Genomic DNA, 22,331 nt, shown 5'->3' on the forward strand with positions numbered 1-22,331 from the left:
GGGGTAAGAACCTTGTTCTAATCTCCAACCTAACCCTCCCCTGACGCAACTTCAGGCCATTCCCTCAGGTCCTGTCACTCGCTAGGCCTGCCCATCTGGAAAAACTAGTCAAAACAGGATTCCTGGAAATTCTTTTGTTTGCCAAAATTTTATGGTTGTCTTTAACAGAGGAAAACATTGTTTTCAACAAAATAATGAGAAACTGAAGATGAAACACCAACCACGTTTCTCCTTTCAGAAGTTTCCTCAAAAGTGGCACTTTCTGATTTCTACATAACTCTAAGCAGCTTAAAAATTAAAAACATTATTTGGTTTAAAATATTATTTGATTAAAAATATTCGCTTTGAAGATGCGGAAAAACAAGACAAAGCCAGTTTTTTAAAGGCCATGGAAATGTAACTACCATTTTTTCCCCCTAGTTTCCAAGTATATCTTCAGAAAAGACTGGAAAAGGGTTCAGCACGGGCATTTTAAAAACAATTGAGATCAAACTGGAAATGGATATGAAGGTGAATTTATGGGGGTCTCTTCATAGCCCAAACTGAGGGCACGAAGTAAGATTTCGTGCAAAGAAACTCTCCTTCCGAGAGGTCTACTGAGATGCCGTAAGGCATCTGCTCACACCACTGCAGCTTTCCCTGATGCTGCAGTACCCAGTTACTCAGGGGTCTAGTTCTCTTCTGTGTGGTTTTTAAATTCACACACTGCTCCTTCACTTACCCACATCTCTGCTTTCCCCCCCGAGCTCCCCAGCTCAGCCCCAACGCCCACATTTCGGGTTCCTCATCTCCCACCCGAACCGGGGACTCACTGTGGGTGCATCTTGTAGAGGGAGCCATCGACCCCCACGGTGGTGCGGAGGCGGCCCACCCCCTTGTTGTCCCGCAGCTGGTTGAGGATGGCGCCCAGGGTGGAGGCCACCAGGTTGGCGGAGCGGAAGGACACGATGGTGCAGACGTGCTGGACGGCGATGCAGTCCTCGTGGGACGGCTCCACCCCCAGCCGCGTCAGGATCTCTTTGGCTTTGTTCAAACCTTCTTTGCTCCTGCAAAGAGACAGCAGCGGATGGAAACAGCTTTCCATGAAAGCCTGGTGCAAATATGCCACCTACGAATGGACCTGGAGGAATGAAATGCTTTTTCATCACGCTGATGCGGTAAACTTCCAAAAGCTTCGCTCAAGCACGAAGCACCAGCCCCATATTTCAGCACAGGCCTGAGCACACACCTAATCCCACGCTGGCTCGCTCTTACGTCTCAATAAATTAAGCGCAGTGTGAAAAACAAAACTCTGAGTGAAGGCTGCCTAAGCAACTTCATGCTAACAGGTCTCTTTTCAGGCTTTTACAACCTCACTGAATCTCTGCCTCTTGCACTGCTTTTTCCCTCACTGGCATCCAGCCTGAGAGGAAAGCTTCTGGCAAAACTTCTCCACATCCAGCTCGGGCATTTCCCACACAAAAACACGAGGAGTTCATCTTGGCATCACTAACTACACTCCATACATCTTTTTAAGGACTCCTGCATTTTCCTAGCACCAGCTAGAAACGTGAAGCTGCACAGGGATGTGCCCTCTACTTATAGTAACCAAAGTGCTCTTCAGGAAGTGAGGTAGGATTTCAGGGCAAATTTTACTCTTAATAACTGAATTTCTCAATAACTGTGTTTTTCTCACTGCTGTTTAGCGTTACCTTGGTCCATGACACAGACCTCTGTGGTTAAGAAAAATGAACACACACAGTTAATGGAAAGCTGTTTCGATAAGATGGTCTGCAGGGAGAGGAGTAAAATGTGGCAGGAGGAACAGGCATTGTAGAAGTTACTGGCTGTTTTCAAAAACAAAAGCCAGACCAGTGACTACAGCACAAACTATCCCAGTGATGTGAATTTTAAAAACACCAGGGAAAGAGCCTGTAAGTCCTGACCAAAGGGGTGATGACACCGTAAGAAACCAACTGGCACATAGATCGGAGGTCACCGTGCAGCACCCGGCACTGCCTACGAGACTGAAAGCTCTGCCTTGTCACGCTTGTTTTCCTTCTGCCCAGCAATCCCAGGGATACAGCAAGGAGCAACACAAGTATTTGCTAGGAGGCACCAAGCCAATTCACTCCCATGTTTAGCTGTGGGGTGGCAGCTTTGGAGGTTTTGTGAGCAGGGTGAGAGGTAGTACAGCTCATACCCTGAAGCTGCACGGACTGGCAGATTTTACAGTTCCTCCCAACACCGAGAAAGGGAGAAATCTTGGGGAGGAGGGCACAGACAGTCTGCTGGAGGTCCCCACACGCCAGCCCTGCACCTGCACCTGCACCTGTGGAGGATGGCAGCCACCCCCAGTGCAGCACATCTCCCCACGAAGCAAAAACAGACGCTGGAAAATTAACATTCAGTGTTCACTGTGAAGCACAGTAGAAAAGGGCAAGATTACTCACTTTTCTATGGCAGAAACATGCTTTGTCTCAAACTTCCCTTTGGTGAGAAGCTCAGGGGTGATTCTCCCCTCGAAAAGCAGCCCCTCCTTGGCCATCTTCACCAGGATGAGCCTTACCAGCTCCCCCATGTACAGCCCGCTGACCATCTTCTCAAACCTGCAGGAGAGGACAGCAGTCACCCACAAATCCACAGGCAGCACGGGGAGGCAGTGCCCAGCTGTGCCACGGCAACACTCGGCCCAGCCAGAGGTCTGCCTCACCAAAGCCAAGGTCAAGCTTTCTTGAACAGCAGAATTCTTAACACAGGTGGAAAAGGCAGCATGGAGCAGAAAACAACAGAAGCAAAGTTCCCAAGTAACTGCCTCACTCACAGCTGCTTCCCTGGGTTAAGGGATCCACGGTCAATCTCGCGATCAAACTCAGTCCTGATGTCTTCTAGTGAGCCGTCATCCCCAAAGGCCCCCCACTCGGTGTTGATGCACATCCTGCCCTCGTCCCCTTCCACCAGGTCGATGTGCCGCATCTCCTCCATGTAACATGCGTTGGTGCCGGTGCCTTTGGGGAAAGCACATCAGAAGGTGCTGACCGAGCCGGCCAGGCAAAGGGAGAAAAGCCACGTGCAGCAGCAGCAGCAGCAGCAGCAGCAGCAGCAGCAGCAGCAGCAATGTGTGTTACCAATGATCAGGCCAACTTCGCAGCGCTGGTCGTCAAAGCCACAGGTCATCATCGTCCCGACGGTGTCGTTCACGACAGCCATGATATCCGCGTCGTAGTCCTGAGGGAGCAACAGACGCCACTGGGGCACTCTGGGAAACACTGCTCCTGTCCATCACTGGTTTGCTTTCACAAGGAACGCTGCTCAACTTTCTCAGCATCCCCTGCTCCACCCGCCAGTTCCCCATCCCACGTACCCAAGAAGGCAACAAGAGCAGACTGATGGCAAACAGTGAGACAGCACTAGCATCATTCTAGACGGCAAAGACCAGTTCTCACATAAGTACCCTTAGGCAGGAGAGAAAACGGAGGAGGAACTCTGCATGGAGTGATTGGAAGCAGTTGCTTGAGGAGCCAGTCTGGAAAATATTTCTCCTAGGATTCACTTAAACCGGGAGTTTTATTTCCAGTGAAGATTTTAATACAGAAATAATGCAATTAAAATAAGCTAACCACGTGATGTGCACCCACCCCTTTCCAGATTCCTCAGTGCGTGATTCCACCAACTCTGATGATAGTAACTGACTACAGCAATGTCGTTTGGTGACAGCAAAACTCAGGTGTGCTCAAGAGTTCACAACTGCCCAAAGAGAGCAAATACTCTCAGTTCCTGATGAATATAGACACTGAGTAATCAACATATCACCTGGTTGCATGCATTATGCAAACCCAAATTCATGCTATCTCACGTTCAGTGCCTTTTTATTTGTTTAAATCAGCAACTCAGTCACCTTCACTCTCTATGAAGTCAGCAGCGAGAAACTGCAAGGAACAACACAGTTCACTGAGCCTGAAATCCCCCTTCTCTTCTGCTCTGCTCCTCTTCTGCTCCCTGGCACAGCAGGTGCACAACTGAGCTGAGCACAGTCCATAGACAAAGTTTCCCGGGAATGGAATGCACTGGTATCACAGAAAAGCCACAGCACTTTCTCAGTTTTTGGAGACTGATAAAATTGCTGCAGGTTGCCCGTGAAAAGACATGACATAAGAGCTCAGATCTGTGCCGTGAGGAAAATCACGGTTTCCACACAACAACTCTGACGTCGCTTCATTTTTCCAGCAAAGGGCAAAAATACACCTTTCCATGCAGGAAAGCAGAGCTCCACCGTCACTGAGACCACCCACCCAAGCGTGTGACATGAAGGGTGGTCCCTGACTAAGCTGAGATCCAGTTAAAAAGAAATTAGGTACAATTTACCCCACGTTTCTTGATGGCCTTGTTAAGCAGCCTCACGACATCTGCTCCCTCCACTCCACTTGCTTTGAAGCGCTTCGTCCAGGTTATCAGAATACCCTGATAAAACAAGACAGCAACACTCAACACAATACAATAATAAGACACACACTGATTATTTTTTTTTCCTTAGAAACAAGATTTTATACTGCAAATGAATCTTCATGTCTCTTTTCTTATATGGCCTAACAACCCAACGTGAGACAACTGGTGGTCTTTGAGTCTAGCCACAGTTTGCTGAAAGATGGAAAATAGCTTTCCCCTGCCATGCTAGAAAGTGGTGTGTCTGCATTTTGTATTTTCAGCCTACTCTTATCCCTGTTACTCCTCGACAGTTTTTCTTGGAAAACCATTTAATCCTTTTGGGCCATGGAAATCAACTGCTTTCAGAAAAAGCTGACTGTGCGGGACCGACCACAGAGCAGGGCTGTGCTGTTGGTGTGTCCAGGACTCGCTGCAGTGGGGATCAGGCGACTGCACAGCTCCTGCCTGGCTTGTTTAACTGTGGGATCACGTTTAGGGGGGCTGAGGCAAATGGAAATACTGGAAATGTAGCAATGCATGTCCCCAGTTTACAGCATGGATCACAGAGGAAATCCTGGCATGGAATTCCTTGTCTGCAAACTGTCATGGAGAGCCTGCAAATCCCCCAAGGTAAGGACTGTATCTGACCTTTTGCTATTTACATAATGACTGGCTGAATCAGAGCATTCAGTATACAAGTAAATAGTAATAAAAGAAAGAAAAGAGCACTGACAGTAGTCAACAGGAAAGACAACTCAAACCAGCTCAGCCTTCCATACCCACAATATTCACATCTGTCACAACCGGAGCCCAGGAAGCTGAAAACCAGAAAAGCTGAAGCCTGTAGGCACAAGCAGCCATTGCCCAGGTATATGTTTACCCATATCTCAGCTTAAAAATCAAATTTGTCCTCCAGACTGGGACAGCTACAGGAGACAGAGGGCCAGGGCAGCTCTTTACGGACCAGAAGGTATTCTCCTACCACCAGACCACGAACTCAGGTTATTTAAGTTTTGCCACTGTGTTGCCCTCATTTAGAAACCTCATTTGGCATCATTTAGAAACCCAGCAACGCCCTGTTCTGCTGTGCAGGGGAACCATGGGCAAAGCCCTCTCTGCTGGCACGGCTTTAACAGGCTAAGAGGGCACCTTGTTCCACAGAACTTTTATAAGAAACTGGTCAAACCACCCTGGCACCGAGCAGCTCCTCTCAGCTGTCTGTGACACTGTGCTGGAAGGAGTTTTTGCTCTACCAGCAAGGTCTTGGCAGCAGAAAGGAGCCCTTGGAGTGCAGCAGGGTTGAGTGGGACCCAACCGCGCAGTGCACATCTTGTCAACCAGGGGACCACCCTGCCTCCTTCTGTCCACCAAGCACCCAGGCAAACACAGCCTCACAGAAGCAGCAACCCAGGAACAAAGCTGGCCCACAGAATCCAGAAAAATGTTATTTTTCAAACAGCCAAAACATCACAAAAACTCTCAGAAAGAGAGGTGAGGGGTTTTATTGGGGTTTTTTTGTTGTTTGCCTGCCCCTGCCCCACACAAGCATCATTCCATCCCAGCTGGCTTCAGCAAACCAGCCCACAAACAAGTGCCTTCCATCGTGCAGCTGAACAAACCTCCCCAAGGGCAACTCAACTGCACGGCCACACCGCAGCCCAGCTCTGCTGTGCTCAGGAGCCTGAGCCTCACCGTGCACCACAGCCAGCCAGGAGAGCTGCTCCAAGGTCAGCTCATCTCTCCTGATCCAGTGCAGGGAAAGCCTCTCTTCCGAGGCCCTGAGGTGATCAGCACCCCTGGGCTCAGCTCTCGGCACCGCTCAGCGAGTATGAAACGTAATAAAAACAGTGCCTCACCTTGCCCTCAGCACCAGCAGCTGGGGGGCTGTTGCACCAGGCTAACCTAGAGACCTGCAAGCTGGAAAAGCAGGCCGTGCTTTAACAGGGCAACCTCTGCTTTTGGGGAAGGTTTAACTTTCCTGCACTCACTCCCTACGCCGTTGCCATGGCAATGCCGTGCCAGGAGGCTGCTGAGTCACTTGTGATACACTGAGCAAAGGCAGGAAAATCCCGCAGCATCCTCGCGGTGGGAATCTCGTCAGTCACTTCGCAAAGCTGGTTATTCCCACCCTCTTTAAAGCAGGCTGGTCCCGGGTGACCTGCCCTGACTGCCCTCAGCGCACCCAGCCTGTGACATGGCTCGGGCTCAGGAGGGACACCTGGATCCAGATCCTTGTGAGGGTCAGCAAAACCCGAGCAAACCCTGCTGGGCTGGGTCCCTCCCAGTCACACCCCACGGAGAGGTGAAAAAGGTTGCACAGGAGGCAGGAAAAACCACCACGTGTTTATGGGGTAAACCGTAACACCAAGGAGCTCACGCAGGGACAGCACAAAACATCGGGATGCCTCTCCCTCATAAGTTACCCAGCTCTTTTAAGCAGAAACATAAACACAAACACAGTCTGACAGTGAAATATAACACTCATTTATCCCCCAAATGAGCCCTGTCTGGGATGCTGCTTTCATCGCAGTGTTTTAATAACACAGCAGCTCTTCTGCATATTAAGAGAATTGTGAAATCTTCTTACCTCATCTAGCTTGGACTGTCGACAGGGGAAAGAAAACGTAAACCCGACTGGCAATTTCTTGTCTTTGATTTGTTGTTTCTCCATGAAGTCTCCCAGGCACTCAGCAACATGATCAAAAAGCTGTAAGAAAGGTATAAAACCACCCTGATTAGAGACACAGCTTCAGAGAGAAAATGTTTCAAGCTCCATAATGAAAACTGCACGGGGTGAGGGGAAAGGGGAAAACAGCTGCTGCTCCAGATTTTAAAAGATATATAAATGGCATGGCTATGAAAATACTCTCAGGCAGTGTGCATTAACATAGTATTAATAAATTATAAAATACATTGTCCTTTTTTACACACCTAATTCTGCAGGCATCTATTACACCCATATAGAAACATTTTGCATGAAACAAGGGGCTCGTGGCTCTCAAGTCTGCTGTAAGCCTTCCACTTAATATTTGATGAGATCAAAAATGTTCTTTTAACCTTTTAAAAACAGGAAGGAGAATCTCAAAGGAACACTTGGGATCCAGACCCACGGGAGGTTCAGCACTTTTATAATGACACAGAGAAGATAACATCTGCTTCACCAGAGCATTGCTGAGACCAGAGAACCCAGTGCTCTGCGGGAACCACCCAAAAAGAACATCCTCTCTCAAATCTATTCCTAAAGCACACAACAAACAAACAAAAGGGATTTTGTCTCAATATTTTACATGCTCTGAGAAACAACCCAACAGGGGGACATTTTCTGCATTTTTTGGACAGCTGAACTATGCAGGCAGCCAGCACTGGGCTTCTGGGTACCAATTCCCATCCAGTGCCTCGATGGGTGACCACTGCATGATGTGTCCCTGCCAGCCAGGTGTGGAGCCAGGCAGGCACAAGGGCCTCTCAAACCAAGCCTTTTGGAAAGCCCCTCAACACTCAAAGCTGAAATCAAGCCCAAGCAGTTGAAGCAACAAACATACACATTTGTATTTACCAGCACCAGAAAGCCAGACATGCCTTGAACTGACCCATACCACAAATGGATGGCAAACTATTAACAAGCTGCTGCCTGCCCCAGGAGATAACTGGGCTTCACATTTTAACTCCCTGAAATAATAACAAAAAAAAAAAAAACAACCAACCAAACCAAACCAAACCAAACAAACAAACAAAACCCCCCTCCAATCCTATCTGGAGCAGCATTGGTGGGACAGGACCAGGTAAACTGCCCAGGAGGCTGGGGCTAACTGGGAAGGAGTACAAAAAGCCATCTGTTGTGGTTCCAATTAGCCCACACAGCTTTATTAAGAACAACTTAGAGCCTTGGAAAGGTGGGAATGCACTACAGACAGGCTGCAGCAATTACGACTGATGAACAGGAATATTTTGCCCTTTGAGGCAGGTCAAGAAGCGGTGTGTGTATAATGTTACAATTAAACTGAACACCTTAAACCCATTCTTTAATTGAGGTCAGATTTGATTAAGCAGAAGAACAGTAGTTTCCCAGAGAGAATGTTGCCATTCATTGTCCCCGGCAAATCAAGGACATTTTGCTGAGCCCACGCAGTGAAACAACACGGGAAAGAATGTACACTGCTGCATTTCTGGAGGACTACTTTCAGCTATTCAGATTAAGGAGAGAGGAAGAGGAGTTATGAAAAGAACTATAGTTAAGTAACAAAATACGAGAACTTCTCCAGGATGAACACAGAAAGAGCTGGAGCGTGTGTTTTGATTATGCTTTCCATCTGAAAGTATCCTGCTGAATACTCAATACTACTAAACTTTCAGCTGCTTCCAGGATTACAAACAAAAGCCAGGGGCCATCATCAAACCCCTGGGGAGTTTAGAGAGCAGGAAGCAGAAACGTTGACTGTGTGTGCTGCTACAAAAACCCCTCTCGTGCAACAAGCCACAACTGCACAGGGAAGAGATGGGATCTGCTTTGGAAGTCCAAAGGCAAAAAATCCCTGGTCACTCCCCATGGAATCCAAAGAGTCTGTGCACCTGCTGTGTTCGCCCAGGCAGCCCTGGCAGGACCTGCTGATGCTGAGCCCTGAGCTGGCAGTGCTCTGGGAGTCGCTCAGGCTCTGGGCTGGCAGCGTAACCCGGGCAGGAGGTGCAGTTAAACCATCAGCCACAGCCTGGGCACCACAGGGGCTGTGCCTGCTCAGTGAGTTCTGCTGCTGTTCTTCACACAGCACAGAGGAAAAAGCAGAAAACAGACAGGCACTTATTCATTTTGTACCACGGATGTTCATACGACTTTCCCTAAGGAGACTCAAGGAAGTGTCTGTACGTGCCCACGCCCACATCAACATCCAAACCTTCCCAGTGCCAAATGACTCTGACAGGACAGTCTGAGGGAACATTACGAGGTTCAATAAAGCAGGGCAGGTGGACTGAGGAAGAATCCAAATCCCCATTCCCCATACAGGTGGGTGGTAGGGAATTCTATCAAATATTCAAGATGGACAGAGAGAACGCCGCAGCCAAGAGGGAAGGACCAGTTTGACTTCACACATTTATAGACCTGAAACAACACAGCCATGAGATGCTGAGCAATAGATCAGGCTTCATTAACTCCTCTGGCCATGAAGCTGCCTGCTCAGGCTGGGCTCCAAGAGGGCTCCACAAGGACACATTTAGCTGGCAGACAGGAGATTTTGGCAAGCAACTCAAGATCCGAGCTCAGGCTCAAGCTCCCAAATGGGGATGTTTTAAGGAGCAAGGAAACCACAGTTCCTGATCAGAACAGCCACAGATCCATAAACTACCTCCAGTGGCAGCAGAACACAAAAAGCAACAGCAAAATCAAGCCTCAGGTCTGCTCCTGTTTGCTGAGCTGACATGGGAGACAGGCTTCTTCCAAATTTTAGACCTGCTATTTCATCACTGAAATCAATTAAGAGTTTTGCCCTTGATTTTGACAAGGAACTGTCTCTGACTGGCAGAGCTGTCAGCCCATGACTAACAGATGGGAATAAAACAGAGGTTTGAATGCCACGAAGTAGAAAATATCAAAATGAACCGTTCTAGTGAGCCACGAAGCCATAAATCACAATCCTCCAATAAGCTGATTACGGACTAAGCTTTAAGAGTATAACTCACCCAAGTTAATGACACAGCTTGCTGGAAATCATTAGTAGCCTACCCCAGGCAGGCAGTTCAGCCCAAGTATTCCACAAATCTGGCTCAGAAGAGGTTTCAGGAAACCTCCACCATATCCATCAGTCAGAAGCAACAAACCATCACCTGTCCGTGCCTCCTGGGCATCCCCCCATGCTGCCCTGTGAAGTCACACAGCAAGCACTGCATATTGTCACGGGACAACTTCAAACCCGGTTGTAATTCTGATGATGCTTCCACTTTTCCTTCTCCTGGTTCTCAAATACCAGGAGCGACTGTGCCCACGGGGTCAGTGGGAGCCTTGCTTGCCTCCCTTTAGGCTTAAAAGCCATGACAAAGCCTATCAGCCTGAGCTGCTTCCCGACAGCCAAATGGCCTCTGGATATTTAAAAATTAAAACACAAGCATGACACAGCCGTGGGAAGAGGGCAGACCTGATGTCTCCTTTCCTGGCTGCACCCTTATTGTGTCTCCACTAAGTCTGCCCACACCCATCCACGGACACACAGCCCCCCTGCTCCCAACCTGCCCCCCAGCAGCCCTCCCAACTTCAAATATCACAGTAATGCTCTCACCAGTTCTACTGACAGGCCATGATTGCCACCTTACACTCACTGCTGTGTAAGAATGCAGCAGATGCAGACATTAAGGGTATTAAGGTGACTACAGAAAATATATTAAAGAAATGCTGTTCCCAGAATTTTTTTTGTTGTTTATTATTCTGAAACAAGCTTTAAGTTACCTGCAGCTCTCATACTCCAAAGCAGCACCTCATTCTAGTAAAAAGTGTTAAAACCTTGCTGTTTCCAACAATGAAAATTGTTTGGTTTGCCTTACGCTGACACGGAGACAAATCTGTCAGTAAAATATTCATTGTAATCCACTTCCTGATCGTAAAAAGAAAATAAATTCTTCCAAAGAACCCAACCTGAAATCCAAGTGAATGGATCCAAACATTTTCTACTCATGGAACAGAGAAAAATAAAAAATAAAAAAAACCCCCAACCTTTCAATTATTCAGCAAAACTTAAGTTAAAGCTGTGCCAAAACATTCTATGAGCTTCCTGTAATTTTTCTAATGTACTTGTACTTTTCATGAGTGCTGAGTTGCTCAGACTGCCAGCACAGATATTTGGCTGTCATGGGGATTTCTGTCCCTCACTTAACACTACAATTGCAGGGCTGGTCGTGTTCGTTGCTTACAAACACTAAGTTGTTTTCCCGCTCTCCACTCGTGCTCATGCAAATCAAGCTCACTATAAAAAGCAGAATTTCTGTTTCCTGGCCATTTTTTCCCTAACTCATCCAAGGGTCTCCCACAGGATGACAGCAGGCTTGCAGCTCTGTTACACTAAACAGTGCTTATAAATGTTCAGTATCGACACACAAGTCGAGTCCATGTGCGCTACAGGTGCACTTATTAAGATGCTGCGGTCATTCCTGTGGGGTTTTCCCAAACTCTAAGCAGCTGATCTTTCCAGAGACCTCCCAGGGTCTCTCCCAGCAGCTTACCCGTGTCCCACTGCCGTGCATGATATCCTCAGGGGTGTTATAAATTTCGCTTTCCATCTGCACCGTCTGCTTCTTTTCATGCGACACCTTCACCCGCAGGATCCGGAAATAAGAACCGCCGAGGTCCAGTGCAATGAAATCTCCTTTCTCTACATGGGAAACAAGACACAGGTGATTAAAAACTGAATGCAGCGCAAATCTGGGAAGAATCAAGCTCTGATAAGTGCAACACAGAAGCAAATGTCCGGTGCCTACAGCAAGGAAGTTCCACCCACAGGGCATCCACCTGAACATCAACCTGATTCCCCTTTATTTAACATGAAGTTTGTGGAATGGCAACACCAACCACCACAGGCAACTGCAGTGAGGGTTTATCCGAAAAGACTGGACCAACAGTGGACGGTGTGTATCCAGATCTCACGATGAAAGCTGCCAGATCAAAGATCTCAGGAGAAAGCCAAAAGAGAGGTAGAAAACTGACAGTAAAATGAAGGGATGGCAGACCACTGACGAGCAGCCTTTTGCTGTAAATAAACCTGTGTCACTTTGGCAAATAACCCTGAATAGGGGCTGGACTGTGCTTGCTCTAAAATCAACAAATTATACACAGATGTAATTAAAGTAGGAACCACTTACTTTGCACCCAGAAAAGCTGAGGTTCACTGCAAACTGCAGACAGATATCACAAGTCAGAGAAACAACAGCCTGAGAAAACAACCCTGTACTGCTGCAGGAGTTATTCACAAGTTGTGATGCCTTGCACAGAGCTCCTAAATACCTCCCCAGGAGCCAGGGGAATACTTAGAATACCTTCCTCTGTGGGGGAGAAGCCTGAAGGCAAATCCACTTCCCTCCAACCTCCACAGACTTCAGGGTGAAGTTCAGGCCTGGCTATCTGAGGAATGACACTTCCAGCACCCCTGGAGAGCAAGGCAAATATATCTGACTAACCAACTCGCCTTATCAATGTTACCTCACCTTATCAATGAGAGAGCAAAGACACTGATCGTTAAAGTCCTCAAAAAGAGAGTATTTAGGAAGGCAGAGTGCAGGGTTTATCCCCCAGGAGCGTGTGCCCAGGCTGCAGGGAATCCCCAGGGCTCTCTGCAGGCATCCCCAAGCTCCCCGAGGCTGCTCGGAGGGCAGTGGACCAAAGGCACACCGAGTTTTCTCATCCCGCTTCCTCATCAGCTGTGACTTTTAGGAAGGCCACTCCTAACATGGCTATTTTCCCAGAGTCAGACCTGCCTCTGAGATTTACTCTGTCCAATCTCAGATCCAAACTCCTCAAGAGCTGTTCCTGTTCCTCCTCATTGCTCCATGTACCTCTGGGAGCCTCATCCCACTCAGCAAAGCTGATGAGCTGGACAAGGCGTCCCTCAGGGCAGGATCTTTTAACAGAAACAGCCCAAGAGAGGCAAAAACACTGCAAATGCCCTTATGGTTTTCCAAGGTTGCAGTGTAATATGGAAACAAAACACTGTCCCATGAGAAACCACAATGAGCAATAAACTCCGCACAGAAAAATGCAGCAAAATGACAGTGGGAGGCCACAACTTCCAATAGTCCTCCCAATTTTACTGCACTGCAATGCAACTTCTCCCTCTTGATGCTTAAGGCATGGGCAAATTCAGCTTGCCAAAACACAGAGCTTGCAGTGCTGCCCTACCTGTTCCTGAGTAGTGTGGCTTTAAACATCGCTTTTTTTTTACCAGTACAAATGTCATTTAAAATGTGAACACACTCAAACTGGAGATGCAGTTCCCTTTACTGGGCTAAGCATAACAAATTCAGCAACTCATAGCCCCATCACCACAGCAAGTCCACCAGTCAAACATTGACCACAAGTGTCTCATTAAGCCAAATACTCATAAGATAAAGCTTATTTGGATATCATCTGTTGAGTGCAAGCCTCCTCTAATGGGAAAATCAACACTGGACCAGATGGCCCTTTTTTCAAGTCTAAATGCACCTCAGTACATACCTCAAACAAATACTGCACTTCAGAAATATCTCCCCTGTAAATAAATTAATGGGTTAGCATGCTTGATTTTCAGCACCATCAAGCCCATTGCAAGGTAAAATTTATTAAGAATTATTTTTGTCACTCGAAAAGATCCCTGTCCTAGAGTGTACAGCTTTCTGTATGCAAAGTTAACGGTTTTCTTTCAGTGTATTTCAGGAATTAAGCCCAAGTAGCAGCATTTAATCTATGCTTTGCAACAGTAAGGTGCAATCAAACCTGCCATGAATGTATTCAGGAAGAGCCTCTGAAAGCATTCTGAATTAGCTTAAGGCACCATTCTGGGCACTCTGGACAAAAAAAGCCCTTGTGGTTTTTGTAAATAAAACCGACTCCGAATGAAGCAAAAAAACCCCCTGCTAACACCAACACCTCCAGGGTCTCCAGAATTGTTGCTCACAAACTCCTTGTTCGAAAAGCACATAAGCAAAGATCTGAAACTAAACAACAGCATTTTTCTGAACAGTCAGCTCCCATCATAATAATCGGACTCAGAGGAAAGAGCTTACAAGGCAGTAACGAGAGACAGCCCAGAGAAAAGGGCAGGCTTTCAGCCTCTGGCTTTCACGGAGGGACAGCTGAAGGCACAAATTGCCATCTTTGGGCACAGCAGCATGGCCACATCCATGTTGGGCCCCCCAGAACCTTCTGGAGGAAGAGGGCAGGGAGCTCCCTGGCTGCCCTGGCTGTACCCCTGCGGTGGCTGAGCCAGGCGTGACAGGCACAAGCGGGTGAGTCAGGGAGAGGAGCACCACGACACCCACCCACAGCAAATATTGCTCATACCTGGGCTCAGAACATGCCCTCTCAGGGAAACAACAGAACGGTTCTGCCTGCTTCACTAACACTATCCAAAGATACCCTCGCCACCTGCACGTACAGATCGCTATTGTGCCCTACAAGAATTGCCTGGGCAAAGCCCTGCCTTGCTCTAATCCCTGCTGCAAAGCACTGCCCACGGCCTGCCCATCCTGGAGAGGCTGGCAGGAGCCAAGCGGGCACAGGACCAAGAACTGAGCATCCTGAACACAACACACAAGGCTGCTTTTTTAAGTAGGTGTGTCAAACACGATCTGAAATTAATGCCTTGGCACACGCACATCCACACATGCCTGTGCTGAGCCAGGCACTCTCTGGCTCACTCCCACTGCTCTGCCTTGTCCTCGGTCCCAGCAGCGTTCAGCAATCTCTCCCACCTCTCCTGGCCAGGTGCACATCCCCTTTTTCCTGTGCCATATGGCATCTCAGAGCCTTCCCAGTCCATACCACAGAATTATGTGACTCGGCTCCAGCAGCTCAGACCTGCTGGAGCAGGGCAGGGGGACTCAACTAAACTCAAACACACAGGGAGGAAAACACAGGGATTTCTGAGCCAGTAAAATTGCTGGGATTCTACGCAAAAGCCCTCAAGTCACCTCACCTCACCTGCAAACCCCTGCCGTGACCCAGCTGTGTGAGGCAGCTTTCGGCTTTCTCAACAGGCTGCAAATTTCAACACAGTGTTTCGACATAACAGCCAGCAACGCTGAATTAAGGGGAACACGGTATTCAAATTCATTCTCCCTTTGCTTTTTTTTTTTTCAGAGACTCACTTCTCAACTAAAAAGCTTCAGGTGGCAAAAACCAGCAAAGTAAAACTATCCAAGATTTCCACTGCCAGACAGCAGCACCAAGTTACAAAAAGCATCATGTTCTTTCGCCAATAAATTCTTGGTTTTAATTAAAAAAAAAAAAAAAAAAAAGAAGAAAGACTTAAGACACATAACTCTGTTATGCAGTTCTTGCAACCTTGCAATTTCTGCACACAGGGACATAATTTGGGGTAGGCACCAAACTGGTTAACCTCCTCATGCTACGTGAGAAAGAAACCCAGTGTCACTACTAAATAATAAAAACTATTATATAATGTTTATAAATACATTTATGTACTCCATATATGGTATTTATTTTTTAAAAACACCAAGTAATTTATAAGTGACAACAATAACTAATAGAGGTAACCTTGGTCTCAAATACCAACACAACATCTTTCTGGTTTCTGATAGCTCTTTGTGCCACTTTTATCAGGTACAGTGAGCACAGAAAAACCAAGTCCTACAGCTGGATGGAAAAAGCTCGGTACACCAGAGCAGCAGCTTTGGAGCCACATGCTGCAGCCTCCTTGGGTGCTGTGACTTCTCCCCCAAGACAGGCTGCAAGAGATAGCTACAAAATACAAAGTGAATGCCAGGAAACTCAAATTCAGACTTCCACTGGGGGAAAAAATAAGGAGAAGAGATGTTGAGTGACCCAGCAAATGACTAAAAGCCACTGTATTCGTTAAGATCTAGACCACATCAGTGTAAACTGCACAAATCAAAAATCATCCCATGCGAAGTACTGATTGTTGGCAGACAAACCTCAGAGTACGTGTATTGACTGACAGTGAACTGTTTGCTAGGAAGGGCTCTTCCATTGGCACCAAAACGGCCTTGACACAGGAATCACTAAATCTTCCAGCATCTGCAGGAACAGACCTGCACACAGAGGGGGAGCTGCCTTCAAAATGCTGTCTAGGCTTGCCAGAAAGCAAATCCCTCTTGTTCTTGGTGGTGACTGGTGTATTTCTAACAGGTTTCCATGAAGCACATGGTGTTTAACACGGAAAACAAACACTCAGCTCCTTACCTGAACCGTCAGGAATGGACCTGACAAACGTGGGAAGCATCTTGACTGCAGCTGTGGGGTTAAAATCCCTGGAGAGGCCGTTCTTCATCTCCCTCCTGAAGCGAGCCATGACGTCCAGCAGCGTTTCGTCGGAGAGCCGCATGGCGTAGAGGTATTTATCAATCTGGGGACAAACACACCACCACGGAGTGGAAGACTGCCCTGAGGCACCCAGGTGTGGCTACACCTCTCTCTAAGGGCAAGGAGAGTGTACAGCCCCAGCTCAGCCTCAGGGCTCTGGCCAAACACAGCCACAGGCTTCGTGCCTTTTCTTTTGACTCCAAATCCCAGAAAACAGGCACACTGTCCGTGAGCTGAAGGTCACCCCACCCTGCTGCTTCCCAAGGCACGGCCCAGCCCCACACACACTGCCTCCTCTTTTCCACACAAAATGCTCTGCCCACAGCTCTCACTACCTCCAGCCCTTGCTCCACTTCTCAGCTCTCCTGACTATCCATGAGCTGAGCTAAAAATCCCTCTTCTGGCACCTCGTCCCAGCTGGGGTGATGTGGATGTCAGAGGTGCTTTGTATTTAAAGCCTTACACTGGGAAGGACTTGCCACAGCAGTTTTGGGGCTACATCCCAGGCTAAGAAATTATTTCAGTGCAGCAGAGCAAACCTATCACAGCCAGAGGGCCAGGAGAGGCAAAACTTGGCTGTGGGCAGGTGGCATCTTCCTCCATCAAATTAAAAGTTGTTGATTTCTCCCTTGTGGCTTCCAACGACAGGAACTTTCCTTACCTCTCTGGAAAAAGGAGGAGGTTCTGGTTTTCCAACAGTACTGCTTTCCATAAGATTACAACCACCTTTACCATCAGGAAGACAGAGATGCTTTGATGCCCAAAAAATACAACTTGTCCTTGGGGGTTCTTGCCAAGCACACCTCCCACCCCTTTTACCTCAACTGCCAGTCTATCCTCACCTTGTTTCTTTATCTGCCTTGGAAATTTGGTTCTGCAGATGGCTCAGACTGAAGCCACACCTCCAGGATCACTTTTGCTTGCAGCTTAGCAGGACCAAGAAAATAAAGCCCTGCCCATGTTTTCTGTCCTCAGCAAAACTGGAAAAGCCACCTCGTTTTAAACCCCAGGCCAGCTCTGTGACAAGGGTGCTCTGGAAGCCTCGAGAGCAACTCATCTCCAAGCTGGCATTACGTCTTACAAGGCCAAGGCCACGGTAAAATACCCCATGCAACAGCAAAGTGCTCCATATTCCAGGGACCTCGAGACGGGAAGCGATGAACAATGAATGCCCTTCACGAAAGAAATGCAATCAAAATGTAATTAAACTCCAAACTGACCATAAAACCGGCGCCGATTTTATTGCTCGTATATAAAGTACACCTGCCACATGCACTGAGGGCTGCACCAGGAGTGTCTCCCCGAGCCAGACACCCTTTGTGACCCAGCAGTTACGGACACAGGGAGGAAGGCACGGATGGTGCTGCCGGGCACAGCTACCCAGCCTGATCCCAAACCACAGAACTGGCGCCAGGCAGGCCTGGGCCACAGGGGACACGGCCAGAGGCTGCACAAGCTGTGAAGTTTTCCATGTCATTGCTCGCAGAGGAAGAGCAGAAGGGGCTGTAACAGTGCAACAATACCATGATTGATAACACCACGATGAAACGAGACCGTGCATTTTCCCCACAAAGCGGTGACGTGACGGTGCAGGCGTACGGCTGAACGGCAGAAGAGCTGAGCTCGGGCTCTCTGCAACACAGGCCAAATGCAAGAACCCAGGGCAGCATCTCCACATCCCAGCTGTGTCCTGTGCTGTCCTGATGGGCTGACAGCGCCTTCATAGTGACAACTGCAGCCGGTCACCAGTGTCGTTTCGCTCCAAGAATAAAATCCTGGGTGGGATGTGCCCTCTCTGCAGCCCAAACGCTGTGGGGATGGATGCAGAGGCTGCTGTCGGGCTGAGCAGGAAAGTCTCTCCTCCGTGGCAAACGCTGACATGTTTTTTTTTTTAGCAGAGCGTGTAGTGTAAAGCCATGATGTCAGAGCATGAGGCTACTCCCTTTTAAAGGAGGGGGGAACCAACCTCTTTTTCAGGCTGAGCTTTCAGCAGCCCACGCTGCCGCTCAGAGGGGTGATTCCCCAAATCTTCTGGTGAAAGCTACGCTAACACATCATTCACACAGTCAGACCTCACCGTGCAATTAACACACCCCTCTACAAAGCCCCACTGCCGCATCCTCCTCCCAGAAACAGGCAGGAAGGATTCCACCCTCCACCGAGAGTCCTGTTGTGAACGCAGGTTTTGGCGTTTGCACAGTCAGGACTGACAAGCCCATTCTCCCCACCTCTGCCCTCAGCAGCGAGGGAAAATGGGAGGGAGGGCTCTTTTTGCTCCCGTGGAAACCCAGTGAGTGTGTCAGTGCCCTTACATAATTGGGCTGGACCCTCCTGCACTCGGGAGCATCACATAGCACCAAGGCCATTCATCTCCACCACTGAGACCCACGGGGCAGGAAGACAGGGGGCACTGAGCCTCTGCTTGGAAAAAATCACTCCTGTGTATTACAGCTTCCAAAACCAAAAAAAAAAAAAAAAAAAAAAAGCAGGGTTTTTTTCTTCCTCCCAGGCAGGAAGGGGTTAGTCATTCCAGCAGTGTGGTGGCAAGGGAATCAGCGCTGCTCTCCTGAGCTGGCAGCACATGCTCCTGTCTTCCCTCCCTGGGAAAACTCCCAGCAAATAACCATAAATAACTTGGGGCAGGGGGAGCTGCAGGCTGGATTATGGGATGGAGATTTAATAACTCCCAGCTCTGTCTGCAAGAAAAGCCGATCAGAGAGCAAATCTCAGCCTGATCCACAGGGAAGCCGCGGAGAGGCTGGCGGGGACAGACGGGAGCTGCTGGCAGCACCCAGACAGACCCACAGCCCCACTGAGGCTCCTCCCATGGATGGGAGACAGGTGCCAGCCGTTCCCAGGGGATGGCAAAGGGCAGGAACAATTTCTGGCAGGCAGCTGTGTGGGCAAGGAGCAGAAAACACTCCTTTATTTAGCTGCCACCGGAGGAGGCAGGCACATCCCAGAGTGCCACTATAGAAGTCCTCCAAGAGCTCTATCACTTCTTTTTTTCCTCATTTGCTTAAAAAAAAACCAAAAACAAAAACAAAAACCAGCCAGCCAGAATCTATGAGCAATTTTTTAAAAATAGGATTTCATAATCTGAACCACATTCACGTAATTTTTCCTGGTCCCATAGGAAAGGCATTCTTTGTAATTGGGGAAGTTTCTGAAAATCCAGGCATTGCAGCACTTGTGAATAATTATAAGTGCATAATGAAACAGGCCATTCCTTAAATACATTCCTCATTCCAGGGACACTGACAACAGTCACTGGAATCCAAGAAGAGAGCACTCCCACAACGATTTCAGAAATCATTATCACCTATTCTACTGAAGCAGCCTTTGCACCAAAATCCTTCACCAATGTAAACATTTTTCTGCGGAGCTAATCCTTTCAGCATGAATAAGATTCATCAGGAGCCAGGGCATGTTAAAACAAGTAGTTTAAGACATTCTGAAACTGTTTCTGCTTACTTATGATTTATCTGATTGGTTCCTAAAAAGCCTTTATAGGGGCAGGTCACCAATAAGGGCTCTTCCTGATGCCAGTTGTTACATTTTACACTCCATTCCATCGCGGTTTTTTCAAGGTTAAACAACATTTAAACGTGACTCTTGGATTGCAAGATTTTCTTCTCCTCTCTTCAGGTAAGACAACAAAAACATATTGTTCCCCTGACAGGCAGAAACCAGGCAACACCTAGAGGCTCCCTTTGCTGGGCTCAGCTACTGCAGGTACAAACCTGTTGGAAACAAAAGCTACTCCAAGGCAGTTTTACAAAGCTCTCCTGCACGCAGGCCAGGGGCACAGCTCCCAGGGATGCTCCATCACACCCTTGGCCCTGAGGATGGGAGTTGGCCCTGGAGAGAAATCGGGGCCTGGGTTCAGCTTGTGCAAAGTGCCCTGTCACAGCAAGGGTGCTGAGCTCCTGCTGCTGTTTTCAAAAACATCTGGATAATTTAAGCTGGTTGGAGCAAACCCTCACACGTCTTTATACATTATATACAGGGCATCCCACACTGCCAGCTTGCTGCTGCACGGTGAGGTGACAAGCAAGTGCCTTTACAGGTGGATTCAGTGGAAAATGCCCCCTTGCAGGGGCTACAGGGCAATGAACAACCCCCAACTCCAACATTACACAGCCATCCTGCCTATTCCTCCTGCTTGCTACGACTCATCCTGGAAAATACTCTAGGAACCACAGTTCTGAAAAAAATTGCACTCAAATTTAAGGGGGTGCAAAAAAATCCAGCAAAATCCAGCACAGAAGCACTAGTTCTTAGATCCAGGAAACCCCAAGGGCCTGGAACCACCAGCCCTATCCGTGTCCCTCAGCAGGGCTCCCACCATGGAAAGGCAGCGTGGAGCATTAGAGCCACACAGGGATGGGAACATGAAAAAAAAAAAAACACCAAGGATGGAAATACAAAAAAAAGAAAACAGTGTCACAAGGGAAAAAGAACGCTCGACCTTGGCTTGCTGATACTTTTAACCTGTTCACACCCGCCCTGTGACTCAGAGCAGCATCCTGAAGGTGACCTGCCACCTGTGCCACCAAACACCGAGCCGATGGCTGCGCTGGACCACCGAGGCAGAGGAGTTGCCACCACGGCCAGGACACCCAGGGGACAGCGTGGGGAGCAGGGACAACGCCTCGGGTGGCAGCCCTCGGCCCTAGGCACGTAGCAGCAAAGTGCTGCCCTCCCGGAAGCAGAGAGGAGAAGGAGGGACCTGAAGCGAAGCCATGCAGGCACGTATCCCTAAAAGCGGCACATTGACGGAGCACAGACCTCGGAAGCAGCGTGCTGAGATGGAGCACAACCACTTTTGCCCCACGGGGAACCAGGGAGCGGAGCCCACCAGCCCCCGGGAGCTGTGGGACAGCAGAGCCTCTGGCTGCCACTGACACCCTCCCTACAGAACAGCCAAAAGTAAGGGGCTCGATATCCGTTCCAAAAGCATGCAAACAGGAAAAGACGTCTTACGTCCTCCAAAAACAGTAGCTTGCCTTTTTTTTTTTTTAATTTGGTTTAATTTTTTTTATTTCCTTTTCCAGACAAAACCAGATCGATCCATTAGAATGCTTTACAGCTCCCTGGCCAAACCATTTCCCGTGCTGTCAGACAATAGGAGCCCCACGGTGCCAAACCAGCCTGCAATAAATAACCCCCAGAACACCACAGTTTCCCTGTGCTCCCTCCATGCCTTCCCCACAGCCCTTCTGCCGCTCCTGGGCCGCCGTGCTCCCTTCTGCTTATCTTGGCTTTCTAAATATAACCCACACAACGAGACAGAAAAGGCCTTACCCAGGCATGCACGCCTGGCACAGCAGCAGCACTTACAAATCCTGCGGGAAAAGGAACGTAATGGGCCTGGGGCACAGGGAGAGCCACATCCGTGGGGCCAGAAGGTGCGGGCTGAGCAGCCTCCAGCTCCTCGTCAGAGCCACCGGGTGGAAAGGCAAAAGAAACCACGGAAGGAGACGTGGAAAATACGGGGCGCTGCCTCGGGTTTTCTCAGAAGGAGGAGTGGGCACGGGTGAGCACGTCTGGAGTGGGGCAGGATGGGTCACCCACACCCGGGAGCTGAAGTGTCCCCTGGCACAGCTGGAAGCCCAAAGGGAGGAAGGAGGTGCTCTCCTCCTCCTGCCTGGGGAGGTTGGCAAGCCCCGGGAACAGTACGAATCAGCGCTGCTGATGTTGCCGTTGAGGCTTCCCCAAAATGTTTTCGGGATGCCTGCAGCCATGCGCCCAGGTGGGTCACGCAGCACGGCCGGGGGAGGTGGCAGAGGGGAAACCTCTGTTTCCTGACGTCAGCCCGGCTCGGGGATGTTTGCAATTATTTTCCCAATTTGTGTCCCCGCATCCCTCGCCCCAGGCTCCCCGCTTCCTACAGCTCTGCAATGTGCTCATC

At 48.8% G+C, this 22,331-nt stretch overlaps 1 protein-coding gene across 1 annotated transcript in view; it reads right to left on the minus strand.

Annotated features, from left to right (window-relative positions):
* LOC114066291 (hexokinase-1) overlaps nucleotides 1–22,331 on the minus strand; it is a 35,310-nt gene that overhangs the window by 12,269 nt on the left and 710 nt on the right. Inside the window, exons 2-9 of the mRNA XM_027900858.1 lie at nucleotides 16,298–16,460; nucleotides 11,608–11,756; nucleotides 6,992–7,111; nucleotides 4,345–4,440; nucleotides 3,108–3,207; nucleotides 2,804–2,987; nucleotides 2,433–2,588; nucleotides 813–1,046 (exon numbers count right to left, since the gene is read on the minus strand). Coding sequence (XP_027756659.1) covers nucleotides 813–1,046; nucleotides 2,433–2,588; nucleotides 2,804–2,987; nucleotides 3,108–3,207; nucleotides 4,345–4,440; nucleotides 6,992–7,111; nucleotides 11,608–11,756; nucleotides 16,298–16,460 — 1,202 coding nt within the window. The remainder of the gene's footprint in view (nucleotides 1–812; nucleotides 1,047–2,432; nucleotides 2,589–2,803; nucleotides 2,988–3,107; nucleotides 3,208–4,344; nucleotides 4,441–6,991; nucleotides 7,112–11,607; nucleotides 11,757–16,297; nucleotides 16,461–22,331) is intronic.

The sequence above is a fragment of the Empidonax traillii genome, unplaced genomic scaffold, assembly GCF_003031625.1.
Source record: "Empidonax traillii isolate 1590-97213 ecotype Southwest subspecies unplaced genomic scaffold, ASM303162v1 scaffold754:size369281, whole genome shotgun sequence".
NCBI lineage: Eukaryota > Metazoa > Chordata > Aves > Passeriformes > Tyrannidae > Empidonax > Empidonax traillii.